The sequence below is a fragment of the Antennarius striatus genome, chromosome 22, assembly GCF_040054535.1.
Source record: "Antennarius striatus isolate MH-2024 chromosome 22, ASM4005453v1, whole genome shotgun sequence".
NCBI classification, from domain to species: domain Eukaryota; kingdom Metazoa; phylum Chordata; class Actinopteri; order Lophiiformes; family Antennariidae; genus Antennarius; species Antennarius striatus.
Genome location: NC_090797.1, coordinates 387,501 through 402,024, shown reverse-complemented (window position 1 = coordinate 402,024; position 14,524 = coordinate 387,501). Strand labels below are relative to the sequence as shown.

General features: G+C 52.8%; 1 protein-coding gene and 1 non-coding gene across 2 annotated transcripts; both read left to right on the top strand.

The window, feature by feature from the left end:
- The first annotated feature begins 364 nt into the window (after nt 1–364).
- rpl18a (ribosomal protein L18a) lies at nt 365–3,118 on the top strand. Its single transcript, XM_068306758.1, has 5 exons — nt 365–486; nt 1,932–2,111; nt 2,458–2,587; nt 2,663–2,772; nt 2,994–3,118. Exons 1-5 carry the CDS (start codon nt 469–471, stop codon nt 3,084–3,086), a joined length of 531 nt encoding a protein of 176 aa, XP_068162859.1. The 5' UTR covers nt 365–468; the 3' UTR covers nt 3,087–3,118.
- On the top strand, nt 2,148–2,276 carry LOC137589737 (small nucleolar RNA SNORA68). Its single transcript, XR_011034265.1, has one exon. It is a non-coding gene; the product is annotated as a small nucleolar RNA SNORA68 (small nucleolar RNA).
- Nucleotides 3,119–14,524: the final 11,406 nt, after the last annotated feature.

Genomic DNA, 14,524 nt, shown 5'->3' with positions numbered 1-14,524 from the left:
AGGCCAGACTGAGATGGTTTGGACATGTCCAGAGGAGAGATAGTGAATATATTGGTAGAAGGATGCTGAGTTTTGAACTTCCAGGCAGGAGGCCTAGAGGAAGACCAAAGAGGAGGTTTATGGATGTAGTGAAAGAGGACATGAAGGTAGTTGGTGTGAGAGAAGAGGATGAGAAGACAGGGTTAGATGGAGGACACTGATTGGCTGTGGAGACCCTGAAGGGAAAAGACGAAAGGAAAAGAAGAAATAAAGCTAAAAATAAATATTAAATAAATACTACATAAATATTAATACTAATATTAATATTAATACTAATATTGATACTAGATAACATTAATTAAATACTGACGATCCTCCCCTTCAGAGAACCGGAAACGACCAGTCGCTGGTCCCGCCTCCTCCGGCCATGTGACCTGAAGCTCCGCCCTTCCGCTTCCTCTTTTCCTGCGGCCGTGAGCGAGAGACACCATGAAGGCGTCCGGCACAGTACGTAAACCCGGGATAAACCGTCCCCCCCGCGGCGGCGGCTCCCCTCCCCGGTGGAGCCCCGCTCCGTCGTTAGAGTGCCCGGACCGGTGACCGTAGGATCCGTTTTAACGGGAACCGGAGGCGTAACGAGCCGACGCGTGGCGACGGGACTCCCCGAGCGGCGGTAACAACATGGCGGCCCGTCGCCATGCGGGTCGGGGGGTCGGGTTAGGGTCTGGACCGGGTCCCGCACCGAACCAAATGGAAACAAAATGTTAACGACCGGCTGAGACCGGAGCCCCGGTCCGGTTTTAACGGCGACGCGCCGGTAAACCGACAGCACGGCTTACCGGAGGCTAACAAAGAGATGCTAACGGGCTAATCCAGAGCCGAGAACAGCTAACGTCAGTCAGACGGAGGTTCAGGCCGCTGTGCCCCGGGGGGGTCACTGCTAAATACTTTATTCTATTGAAATTAGTCTCACTGCCCCCTGAGGTCTGATGGTCCAGTGGATGCCCCCCTTCGTGTTGTTCTGGGTCTGAACTCTGAATGTCCCAGTTTGGACCCATAAATACACGGATCCCTCGTTACTCGCTGCTAATGCGTTCGAGGAACCACACGCGATTAATGAATTCCGCGATATAGCGATGAACTCTTTATCTTATTATTTAAGGTAATGTAAACGTTTGTGAACCCCCCCACACTGATATTAACCCACCTATCTGGATTACCTTTAAAACTGATAGACTGTTAAAGCACTGACGTCACTTACCACTGGGTTAGTTACCAGCGGGTTAGTTACTGACGTTAGTTACCAGCGGGTTAGTTACTGACGATAGTTACCAGCGGGTTAGTTACTGACGTTAGTTACCAGCGGGTTAGTTACTGACGATAGTTACCAGCAGGTTAGTTACCAGCGGGTTAGTTACTGACGTTAGTCACCAGCGGGTTAGTTACTGACGATAGTTACCACTGGGTTAGTTACCAGCGGGTTAGTTACTGACGTTAGTTACCAGCGGGTTAGTTACTGACGATAGTTACCACTGGGTTAGTTACCAGCGGGTTAGTTACTGACGTTAGTTACCAGCGGGTTAGTTACTGACGTTAGTCACCAGCGGGTTAGTTACTGACGATAGTTACCACTGGGTTAGTTACCAGCGGGTTAGTTACTGACGTTAGTTACCAGCGGGTTAGTTACTGACGATAGTTACCACTGGGTTAGTTACTGACGATAGTTACCAGCAGGTTAGTTCTGTTTTCATCATAACGTACAGATAAATGAGTAAACGACCCCCCCTGAACACAGGAGTCTGGTTAGCGGGTTCTGGTTAGCGGGTTCTGGTTAGCGGTAGCGCTGTTAGCTCCTGGCGGTTCTGTGTGTTGCTAACTGTGTTAACATGTGTTTGTGTGATGCTTCCCCACGTCCTCCTGACCCTGGTCATGTGACCCGTGTTCCCCCTCAGCTCCGGGAGTATAAAGTCGTTGGACGTCTGCTGCCGTCCCCCAAGAACCCGACCCCCCCCCTGTACCGCATGAGGATCTTCGCCCCCAACCACGTGGTGGCCAAGTCCCGCTTCTGGTACTTCGTGTCCCAGCTGAGGAAGATGAAGAAGGCGTCGGGGGAGACGGTGTACTGCGGTCTGGTAGGTGGGGGCGCCGTGATGTCATCATGATGTCATCACGCACCCAAACCCAAAGCTCACTTCCTGTTGGTGGGGCGAGCTCGTCAGAGGTGCACACAGGAAACGCCCCCTGTCGCCTTCCTGCTGCTGCCGTGCACCAGGAAGTGAATCCAGGGGTCCACAGGTTCAGCTAGCGGCTAACCGCTAGCAGGAGAACGTATGCTGGTGGGGTGGGGGGGGGGGGTCAGGGGACCAGGACAGGTCTCTGGTTCGGGACAGGTCTCTGGTTCTGGACCGGTCTCTGGTAGTGGGTGTGGAGGCGCTGGCGCCTCAGGGGTTCAACACTGACGTCCCTCTGCCCCCCCAGGTCCATGAGAAGACCCCCCTGAAGGTGAAGAACTTCGGCATCTGGCTGCGGTACGACTCCCGCAGCGGAACCCACAACATGTACCGGGAGTACCGGGACCTGACCACGTCTGGAGCCGTCACGCAGTGCTGTGAGTGCTTCCTGTCCACGTCCTGCCCACTTCCTGTTCACCTGTGACCCCTGTGTTCACCTGTGCCTCCCCCAGACCGTGACATGGGGGCTCGCCATCGCGCCCGCGCCCACTCCATCCAGATCATGAAGGTCCAGGTCATCGCCGCTAACAAGTGTCGCCGACCTGCCATCAAGCAGTTCCACGTAAGTGACCGCCTCCTCTCTGCTCAGTGGGCGGGGCTCTCTCTGGGCCGGCCCCTCATTGGCCGGCTGCAGTTCAAAAACCCGCCAGACAAAAACCGGACTCCTCTTCCGGGTCTGGAGGAGTCGTCTCCAGAGCCGGCGGTCCTGAGCCGGTGACACCCCGTCTGTTCTGCCTCCCTGTTTGTTCTGCCCCCCCAATCTGACCCGTCTTCTCTCTGCAGGATTCCAAGATCAAGTTCCCCCTCCCCCACCGGGTCCTGCGGCGCCAGCACAAACCCCGCTTCACCACCAAGAGACCCAACACCTTCTACTAGTCAGGGTCAGCCAATAAAGAGAGAGGTCACGACCCCCCCGCCTCCTGTCTGTTCTTTCACACTGACGGGGTTAACACAACTCATTCTGGTTCGGTTCCAACACCATACATTCAGGCACTTCCTGTCATGTGACCAGGAAACACAGGACTTCCTGTTGGTGACACTGACTCGCCACCAGAGTCACACACAAATCTACGGTAATCCCTCGTTTATTCACTCTTCAACACTCACGGCCTCACCTCATCACTATCAGTGGGCAGTCATGTGATACAGAAGTTCGATACCCTTCCATGGATTAGAGAAACACTTGAACACGGACCGGTCTTGGTCTGTCGACGACCGTTAACGCTCCAGGACGGCAGTAGTCTGATAATCAGTGGTTTAAAATACAGACATCAGCAAATAAAACAACCTTTATTCATAAATTGATAACATCTCTGATCAAAATAATTGTAATAAATAATTGAAAACTGGGTTGAAGTGACGGCACTGATGAGGTTTATTTTAAATAAAGCAACTTTCAATCAGTTCATTCACCGTATGAGAAATACTGATCATTATCAATAAAAGGGTGAACAAGTCAATGATTCAATAATGAATCAGTGGTGGGGGGCCTCTGGTCTCGGGGTAACGGAGACAATGACACCTGAAGTGTGTTCAGACGTCCGGTCTACCCCACTTCAGAGAGAGGAGGTTGGGATGGAAACGGGGATTAAGATTCTTTTAGGGTCTCAGGATAATCTGCACTTGGTTGTAAACATCTAACAGCAGTCAACCAATCAGAGCACACCTGATGAGGAGCAGAATCATGACCTCTGACCACGCAGTGCAGGAGGGTGGCTTTAGCGCTGGTGCTGTTACAGGTTCTGTCCAGGAGGGGGCGGTGTTCTCTAAAACATGACCAGTGGAGTCAGTTTACCGTTCAGCCCCCCCCCACTGCCACGGCGTGTGTGTGTGTGTGTGTGTAATTTTTACTTTGATACGTCATTGAAACAGCAAACACTGGGCTCATTGGGGGCGGAGTCACGCTTCTTTGGTGGCCCCCGATGTGCCGGTCATCATTCACACCTCAGACGACGGCTGGTTGTTTCTGGACGGGACCACCCCCTCTGGTGGCGCCGGTCCAGCAGAGGATGTTAGCGCACAGAGCAGCGCGCTAACCCCATTAGCATGAGCTGCGCTGTGTTTGCTCTGCTAATGGGACGCAATCATTCAATTAGCCTGTTTGGTTAGCGCATGTGGAGAGACCAGCTGGAATTCTGGGAAAAAAACATGTCAGAAGGAGAAGGAACCCATGTCCAGGTTCACGCAGTGAAACAGTCCAGGTTCACACAGTGAAACAGTCCAGTGGTTCTGGTCCTGCTGGTTCCAGAGGATCTGACCGTGTTGTGGAAGCGGCTGCTCCTGATTGGCTGTGGGTCGGTGGTTCTCCGTCTCCTGACGGGTTAATCCGGGGGGATCAGCGGATCTGGATCAGCCTTTGAAGCGGGCCTTGAACCCCCGCCATCGGGCCGTGTCCAGAACATGTTTGTTTTCCTGCCGGCTCGCCAGCCGGCTCCAGGCGGATCCACCCGGATCGGGTTCCTGGTCTGGGTGTGGACCAGAGCCCAGAGCTCCTCTCTGTTTGGACTGAGACTGAAGGTCCAGGATGGGCTGGACCCTCCACCCCCCCACCTGTAAGTACACAGCAGGTCCTCCTGAGTCCTCATTCAGGTTTGAACCCAGAACCTCCTGACAGATCCTGGACCCACTTCCTGTCAGAAATATTGATGATTGATTCCTGGAGGTTGTTTATTGTCAGCAGTGATTGATTATTATTAGTCATTAACGGTTATCCATCAGATGGACCCGGTCGTGGCCCCCGTGGGGGTCACAGCCCCCACGGGGGCTCTAACACTGGCTTTCCTTTCCCTGCCGGCGCTCGTCGCGGTGTGTATCCTGCAGCGTGAGAACATTCCGTCTGGCGTGTTCTTTCCGTGTCGACCGTCTGCAGTGATGTCATCAGCTCGTCCCGCACAGAGCCCCACAGTAGACCCATGTCCACCCCCCATTCGCGGTCAAAGGTCAGCTCCTGGGGGCCGACAGTTTGTCCACCAGCCTCAAGGGGGCGGCGGCGTGTCACACGTCTGTCACCGGGTAGAAACCTGCAGAGGAGAAAAAGAAGACTGAGGAACGGACCAATCACAGCGCAGCCTGGGGGGAGGTCACGTCAGAGCTCTGCAGGTGTTCACAGCCTGCAGGTCTGGAGGGCGCTGGTTCTGACCCCCCAGGTGGAACCTTTACTGAGGCTGCAGCTTGCAGGACACATGGTGTGAAGGCTAATGCTAACAAATGCTAACAGGAAACCAACAATCTGAGAACGACCATGTTAGAAACCCAACGAACACGCCACACTGAAGAGGCTCCACCCCCTGAAGAGGCTCCACCCCCGATGAGGACCAGAACATGAGGTAGAGCTGAACGTCGGTTGAACTGCTCCAGGTCCTCGCTGCTCCTGGTTCTCGGCTCCCCCTGGTGGTTCTGGAGGACCCGGGTCTGTCCAGGGCGTCCTGGTTCTGGTTGTCTGATATGTTCCGTTCACACCTGTTGGTGTTTGGGTCATGTGATGTCAGCGGGTCATGTGACGGGTGAGAGGGTTCCCCTCTGACCTCATGAATGAAGGGGTGTTGTTCAGACCACACACACACACACACACACACACACACACACACACACACATACACACATACAGACACACACACACACACACGCACACACACACACACACACACACAAACAGACACACACACACACAGACACACACAGACACACACACACACACACACACACACACACACACACACACACACACACACACACACACACACACTCACACACACACACACAGACACACACACACACACACACACACACACACACACACACACACACACACACGTTTCTCATGGAAAAGTATTTGGTCCAGAAGTTAGAGAGGAGGGGGTCGGGGGGGCCGGGGCTTTCCCAGAACTCCCCTCTGCTGAGATCAGAACCACACCCGCGCGTGTGTGTGTGTGTGTGTGTGTGTGAGACCCAGAATATGTGTTAAATACATGGATGTGGTCATAACAGTCATCAGTGGTGTTTTAGGGGTATTTGGGGTATCAGGGGTATCAGGGGTATCTCGAGGGTTGTGCTGTTTGACGATCCAATCAGGTTGTCCAGAATCTGACCCCCCCACACACGACCCCCCCCCCCCAAAGGACACGTGTCCCTCCAGACCTGCAGCAGATGTTTCTTTAGTTTGGGTTTATTTTTAGACTCCAGCAGGTCAAAGGTCAACACATGAGGCGTGACCCACAGCATCTGTCAGGTCTGAGGAGCCAATCAGAGGACAGGTTACACTTCCTCCAATCAGAGGCAGGACACAGCCCCTCCAAAGAAAACAAACAGCGATGATGTCGCAGCAGAACCTGGACCTGCGGGGGTCACCGGTGGTCCAGCTGGGGTGTGAGCTGTGATTGGTCCAGAGCGGTCTAGGGGCGAGGTCTGGTCTCTGATTGGACCAGAGCAGTCCAGGGGCGGGGTCTTGTCTGGTGGGGGTGGACGCAGAGACCTGCTGGTCCAGGTCTGGACCCGGGGTCGATCCAGGTTCTGATGAGGGGGTGTCCAATGAGCCCCCCTCAGAACCAACACTCAACTGTGATTGGTTGGGGTTGTTGTCCTGGTTACCCTGCAGCCCCCGAACCGGTTCCTTGGAGGTCTGGCTCGGGGGACCTGTTGGTTGGAGGTCCTTTCCTCTGGGGGGGGTAAACCCGTTTGGAACAAGGGGGCATTCTGCTCAGAGGAAAGCCCCCACGGACCCCCCCGGTCCCACCTGGACCCCCGATTGGCTTTCATTACTGTAATTGGTTCTGAGGCCCAGCAGAAACCAGCAGGAACAGTAGCCCCCCCCCACTGAAGCCATTAACCCTGTCATAATGAGGGGGGGGCAGGGGTTAAAACGCTCCCAATTACCTGGATGGAGGAAGTGGAGCAGCTCCCAACAGGAAACCAGCGCTGGCGGCCAATCAAAACACTCCGCCTCACCAAATCAGAAACACATGCAGGGGGGGGGGGGTCATCAGGCTTTCTACTTCCTGTTGGCTGATGGGGGGGTCCATCAGAGGCAGTTAAGGCGGCAGACGCCTGCAGCGCCAGCAGGGGGCGACGTGGAGAACGTTAGCATCACCCCCCACCCCCACCCCCACCCCCGGGTAACGCTCATCTGTCAGCCTCCAGTCCAGATTAAATCTGGATGACCCCCCCCATGGAATCAGACTCAGTATTCGGGGGAGGGGGGCGCGTGATGTGAAAACCAGGGACGGGGATGGGATGAGGAGAGTCTGCCTCCCCCCGGGGTGAAACCAGTGAGGGTGACAGTGTATGACGGGACGCCCCCCCCCCCCCCCGATGGGCGGAGCCACGCTGCTCTACCCCCCCCACCCCAGCCTGTTATTGGTTCTAAGCCCCGTGTGGCCCCTCCAGGTATGGATCCAGCTGGGGGGTCGACCAGCGCCACAGCAAAGAGCCAGGATGTAGCCCCAAGCCCCCCCCCCCCCCCCCGCCTGGTGCTGCTGTGGGAACAGATCCCAGACCCCCCCCCCCACCACCAGTAGGACCAGCAGCCTTGTAGCAGTGACCCACTGGGTTCCTGGGGGGTCACACCAGGTCCACATGTGGTCTGGATGATGACCCAGGTCTGAGGACATCCGCTGGGGGGGGTCCACTCCCCCAGAGGTCTGTGACCCGACCGGGAGCAGCTGACCAGCTTCTGCCCCATGGGGGGGTTGTGGTCGCATTACCCTGATGGAGGCTGTGGTCGTGCCCCCCCCAGCCAGTGGTTGGCCCCCGTCATGCGGACCTGCTGCTGGACCGCTGTGGTTAACCAGCGTGTTAAACCAAACCGCTGGACCAGACTCCACCCCCCCACCGCAAACTACTGCCCAGCTGCTGCAGCAGCCTGCCGCCTGGGGGGGGTTTACGGGCATTCTTGTCTTCATATATATATACAGTATATATATATATATATATACACTGTATATATATATACTGTGTATATATATACATACTGTATATATATATACAGTATATATATATATACTGTATATATATACTATATATGTATATAAAATTTACATACATATATACATAAATAAATATACATATACCTGTACATATATACACTTATATATAGATATATACTTACCTTTTAAAGTACCTTATATGCTTAAAAGTCTGCGATGAGATGAAGTCGTGAGCGTAGATTCCCGAATGTGTTTCCTCCAGCGGGGGTCCTCTACCAGCCCCCTGGGGGTCTGAGGGTTCTGTCAGTATCTTAGCTGTTCCTAGGACTCTTCTGGACTGAGGCTTCAGATGTTGTTCCAGGAATCTGCTGGAGCCACTCTTCCAGTTTGGGGGTCACTGCCCCAAGTGCTCCTACTACCACGGGGACCACATTAACCTTGACCTTCCACATCTGTTCCAGCTGTTCTTTCAACCCTTGGTACTTCTCAGTCTTTTCGTGTTCCTTCTTCCTGATGTTGGCGTCAGCTGGAATCTCCACATCTATCACCACTGCTCTCTTCTGCTCTTTGTCCATCACCACTATGTCCGGTTTGTTAGCCAGCAGCTGTTTGTCGGTCTGGAAGCTGAAGTCCCACAGGATCTTAGCCTTGTCGTTCTCAACCACCTTCGGTGGTATGTCCCATTGGGATTTGGGTACTTCTAGTCCATACCGGGTACAGATGTTCCTGTACACTATCACAGCTACTTGGTTGTGCCTTTCCATGTATGCTGAGCTGGCGAGCATCTTACACCCTGCTACCACATGCTGGACTGACTCTGGGGCTTCTTTACATAGCCTGCACCTTGGGTCAGATCTACTGTGGTAGATATTGGCCTCTATTGCCCTTGTACTTAGGGCCTGTTCTTGTGCTGCCATGATCAGGGCCTCTGTGCTGTCTGTCAGTCCAGCTTTATTCAGCCATTGGTAGGTCTTCTTGATATCAGCCACTTCCTCTATCTGACGGGGGTACATGCCGTGTAGGGGCTTGTCCCTCCATGTTGTCTCCTCCTCCTCCTCCTCTTCCTCCTCAGGCTTCTGCTGTCTAAGGCATTCACTGAGCAGTTCATCTGTTGGGGCCATCTTCCTGATGGTGTGTGTGTGTGTGTGTGTGTGTGTGTGTGTGTGTGTGTGTGTGTGTGTGTGTGTGTGTGTGTGTGTGTGTATATATATATGTATACATATTTATATACATGAATAAATACATTAAAAATATATCTAACACACATATATATTTGTTATTATTTATATATACAGCTCCATTAGTGCTCTAGAGCTTCCAAATGTTTGTTTGTTCTACTTTCAGCTCCTGCTTTGTGGTTGCCGTGGGAACCAGAGTGATGTCATGTGGGGCTGTAATGAGGCCCGTGTGGAGTGAACGTTCTGGCCGGCGGTCTGGAGATGATCCGGGCGTGGCCCCCGCCCCGCTGATGAGCACTTGGAGCGCTCACCTCTCAGCTCCTCTGTTTATTGGTCTTGGAGATGCAGCCGGGGGCCTTGAGGCGGGCCTTGAGGCGGGCCTTGAGGCGGGCCTTGAGGCGGGCCTTGAGGCGGGCCTTGAGGCGGGCCTTGAAGCGTTTCCAGGTGCTTCGATCGGCCTGATGGGAAAGCGAGCCGGGCTCTGGAGCGGCGCTGACTCAGCACGCCTCTAAGGCCTTAAGGAGACGGATTTGAGCAGCTTTGAGTCCAGATGGCGCCCCCCCGGAGCCACCCGTTCCCCAGGGGGACCCCACTATGAATTCTGGGAGGTTTCCCATTGGTGGAGGTGATTAATTGTCAGCGGAGCGGTCCAAAGCGGCCCCCCCCAGGCTGCTGATGCATTGTGGGACGTGACTCAGTGGTGGGAGGCTGAGCATCAATGTCTGCTCTGTTCTGAGGCCTCCAGCGACCCGCCAGCGCCATGACATCACTGCTGTGAGCAGAGGCCCCGCCCTGGGCGGGGGCGGGGCCAGCTCTGAATGGCTGCATTATGATCGGGGCTCAAGCCGCACCTCCAGAGCCTGACTGCCTTTTTCCACACGCGTCCTCTCTGCCGCGGCGTGCACTGAGGCCACGCCTCACTGGCGCCGCCGCCCAATCAGCTGGAACTTCCTGTTCATTTTGATCACATGACTGTTCGAGCCCTAACAGCCACTGTATTCTGGTTCTGACCCGCTGTGACCTCTGCTGTGACCTCTGCTGTGACCTCTGACACGCTGTTGCCATGGAGACGGACCACACAGCGAGAGCAGAGCAGGAGCGTGTCGGCCATCTTTCATCCGCCGGTGAGGACTCGTGTTTACGGTAGCGTGTCTCTCACACGTTAGCATCCGCGGCTAACAGAGTGCTAGCGGTGGGGGGGGCCCCCAATGCTAATCAGATGTGACCTCAGACTCAGCCCCCCCCCGGGGACGTTCAGAGGGAAGGAAAATTCTTGGAAATGACAAACTGAAGGTGTGGAGACGGTGCTGCAGGGCATTGTGGGTAATCTGTTTGTTTGGACTGGAGGCTTCTGTTCCCAGTGGCTGATGGGGGTGAGGGTCTGATGACATCATGGGTCCACCGGTCCAGACCTGACGCCTGGAACCGGTCTTGGAACCGGACCTGGAACCGGTCCTGGAACCGTTCCTGGATTGGTCCTGGAACCGGTCCTGGACTGGTCCTGGAAGCGGTCCTGGACTACAGGTGAACCCACCAGCGGGTGCTGTGTGAACTGGGCCGGTCCCGGCCCTGGGGCCGCTGACGTCTCCTCTTTCATCTGTGATCCTCCTCATCATCGACCTGCAGAACCAACAAACACACGGATCACGTCTCTGCTGCCAAACACCACAGGGTGGGGTCAGGATGGGGGCAGGGGCGGGGGCCGGGGGCGGCCCTGGGGGAATAGTTACCCACTGGATGTTCCTGTATTGATCCAGGATGGAGAACAGGACTCTGATCATGTGACCCAGCAGCAGCTGCTCACATTCATTAATATAAATAAAGTTGATTTAAATCTACAGGAAATAGGAGTTCAGTTCGAAGTAGAAATAAAGGATTAACAAAATCCAGATTAACAAAGTCCAGATTAACAAAACTCAGATCAAATTCTTGTTTTTTTAACTGTTTCTGGGATAAAAAAAGAATATTTTAAAGTTTAAAGCAGAGACGAACCACGACACGTTATTACTGACAGCATAATTATAATAATAATAATAATAATAATAATTATAATTATAATTATAATTATAATTATAATTATAATTATAATTATAATTATAATTATTATTATTATTATCATTATAACAATAATAATAATAATTATCATTATATTTATTATTATTATTATCATAATAATAATTAGAATTATTATTATTATAATTATAAGAATAATATTAATGATAATAATTATTATTATTATTGTTATAATGGGGGTGACGCTGCGATCCGATTGGATGAACCTTCTAACAGTTGGGTCCGTTCCCACGTTTCCTTCAGCTCCTTCACGCCAGTGATCCTGTGGTATTCCAGGACACCCCAACCCATCACCCCCACCTCCCCCACATCTGTTCACACCTGACAAACACACGTGTGTGAAGAATGTTCCAGCACCGCCGCGACCCGGCGTCTGTCCAGAGTGTCCCACATTCCTGCTGTGTGGTTCTATTATTAGGACGTGAACCTGTGACCTGCTGCCAGAGGGTCCAGATGTGACCCCCTCCCTCGACCCTCCAGCGCTGGTCTGAGGAGGAAGAGCAGGAACCAGACGTGTTCCTAAACACACCTGTCAGCAGGTACCTGCAGTCGTCCAGGTGATTACAGAGAAGCTCCGCCCCCAACCTGTGATGAGCTGGACCCATCATGAGCTCTGATTGGTCCAAACCTTTTGATGCTGTAAACATATGATGGAGGACATTAACCCTCATCTCCACTGACCACAGAGAACCACAACACCCCCCCTCCCCGACCCCCCCAGAGGGAGCCAGGTTTTCAGAAGGACCTGCTGGAGTAATCAGAGTACTTTATGTTCGCTGGTCCTCTTTCAAACCACAATGTAAACACACTTAGCACCGCCGCCACCGCAAGGGCCTGCTGCCCCCCCCAACCCACAGAGTAGCCCTGCAGTCCAGAGCCCCCCCCGGCCCTTAGCTGGCGGTTACATCACCGATAGGACCGGATGGACAAGCGTTAGCGGTGGTAACTCCACTACACACACACACACACACACACACACACACACACACACACACACACACACACACACACACACACACACACACACACACACACACACACACACACACACACACACACACGTCAGCTTTAATGGAGCTGTCAGAGGAGGCTGAGGTGCGGCCGCCCAGCAGTTTCCAAATAATTACCCTACAACAGAGGGGCTATTGTCCCAGCGGCCCCAGGCGGGGCAAGACGCACACGGAGGCGCTGCTGGACTCTGATTGGTTCCTCGCTTCTCCTGCAGAAAAACACTTCCTGCTTCCAGACAGAGTCACGAACCAACAGCTAAACGACCTGAGGAACGAGACGCTTATCACCAATCCCCAATGCTAATCACCAATGCTAATCACCAATCACCAATGCTAATCACCAATGCTAATCACCAATGCTAATCACCAATCCCCAATGCTAATCACCAATGCTAATCACCAATGCCCAATGCTAATCACCAATGCTAATCACCAATGCTAGTCACCAATCACCAATGCTAATCACCAATCCCCAATGCTAATCACCAACGCTAATCACCAATGCTAGTCACCAATGCTAATCACCAATGATTAATCAACAATTCTAATCACCAATCCCCAATGCTAATCACCAATGCTAATCACCAATCACCAATGCTAGTCACCAATCACCAATGCTAATCACCAATCACCAATGCTAATCACCAATTATTTTTATTTATTTATTTATTATTATTTTTTGTATTTATTTATTATTTTTTATTTTTTCATTTTATTTTTATTTTATTTTATTTTATTTTATTTTATTTATTTATTTATTTGTTATTATTAATCTATCGTTATTATCTTCCTCCCTCTGTCCCTCCCCCTGTGTCCCGTTGAACCGACCTGCTGTGAGGGTTGTTGCTATCAGATGAGTAACGCTGTCTCAGCTGTTCTCCTCTGGTCCTCCTCCAGCAGGGGGCGCTGTGACCAGACGGCTCCAGGCTTTCCTGGCCGTTACATGAAATTACATAATTCCTGGAAAGTTTTAGTGGCGTGGAAAAATTAATGGAGGCTCCTCCAGTTATTTATAGACGAGGAGGAAAGCAGGAGGAAGAGGAGGAGATAGAGGAGGAGGAGGAGGAGGAAGAGAAGGAGGAGGAGGAAGATGAGGAGGAGGAAGAGGAGGAGGAAGAGGATGAGGAGGAAGAGGAGGAGGAGGAGGAAGAGGATGAGGAGGAAGAGGAGGAGGAAGAGGAGGAGGAGGAGGAGGAGGAGGAGGAGGAGGAGGAGGAGTTCTTACATGTTTAAGGCCAAAATCTGAAATAAAGTGGGCGGGGTCTTCATCTGTCAGATGTAAACCCTCTGATGTCACTGGATAACAATCCTACGGCTGGGGGGTATTTTTCCACTCCTGTGGTCATGTAGTCATCACACACACACACACACACACACACACACACACACACACACACACACAATAAAGGGGCGGGCCCCTCATGAGTTGCCCAATGAGCAGCTCGTGGGGGCATGGCCTTGCTCAAGGGCACCTCAGCAGTGCTCAGGAGGTGAAGATGCTCCTCCCACTGTCCACTCACACGTGGGTCTTGAACCACCCCCCCCCTCTGGTGTGGAATCCTGTGGGGCCCCCCAGGACCGGAGGAGCTCAAACACACCGTCAGAAGAACCGGAGCAACACCGCTCCTGCTAGCGAGTCGTCAACATGCTAATGTTCAGATGCTAATCCAGGAATTAGCCCTGCGTTAGCCGAACATTGGCCAGTGTTAGCCAGTGTAAGCCTGTGTAAGCCAGTGTTAGCCAGTGTTAGCCAGTGTTAGCCAGTGTTAGCCAGGCGTTAGCCTCCTGTTGTGTCGTTAGCTTGCGGCTCAGGAGTGTTTTCATCAGAGGTTTTTTGGGCCGTCCGTCAGGTCATGTTGTTGCCCCCCCACGGCGGCGGGGGGTCCCGACAGGCCTTCAGACCACACAATGCCACCGCTGAGGTTTGCTCTAGTAAATATTTGCCACCAGCCTGGGGCAGATTAATTACCACACTCCAGCAGGCAGCAGGGCTTTCACGCGGCGCACACCTGCGCTCAGGTATTCCTGCTAACCAGTCGTCATGGCAACAAAGAGAAAAGACACTGGATCGTGTTCCTCCTGCTGGCCAACCGGGAGCTGGGAATGTGTAAACACACACGATGTGTAAACAA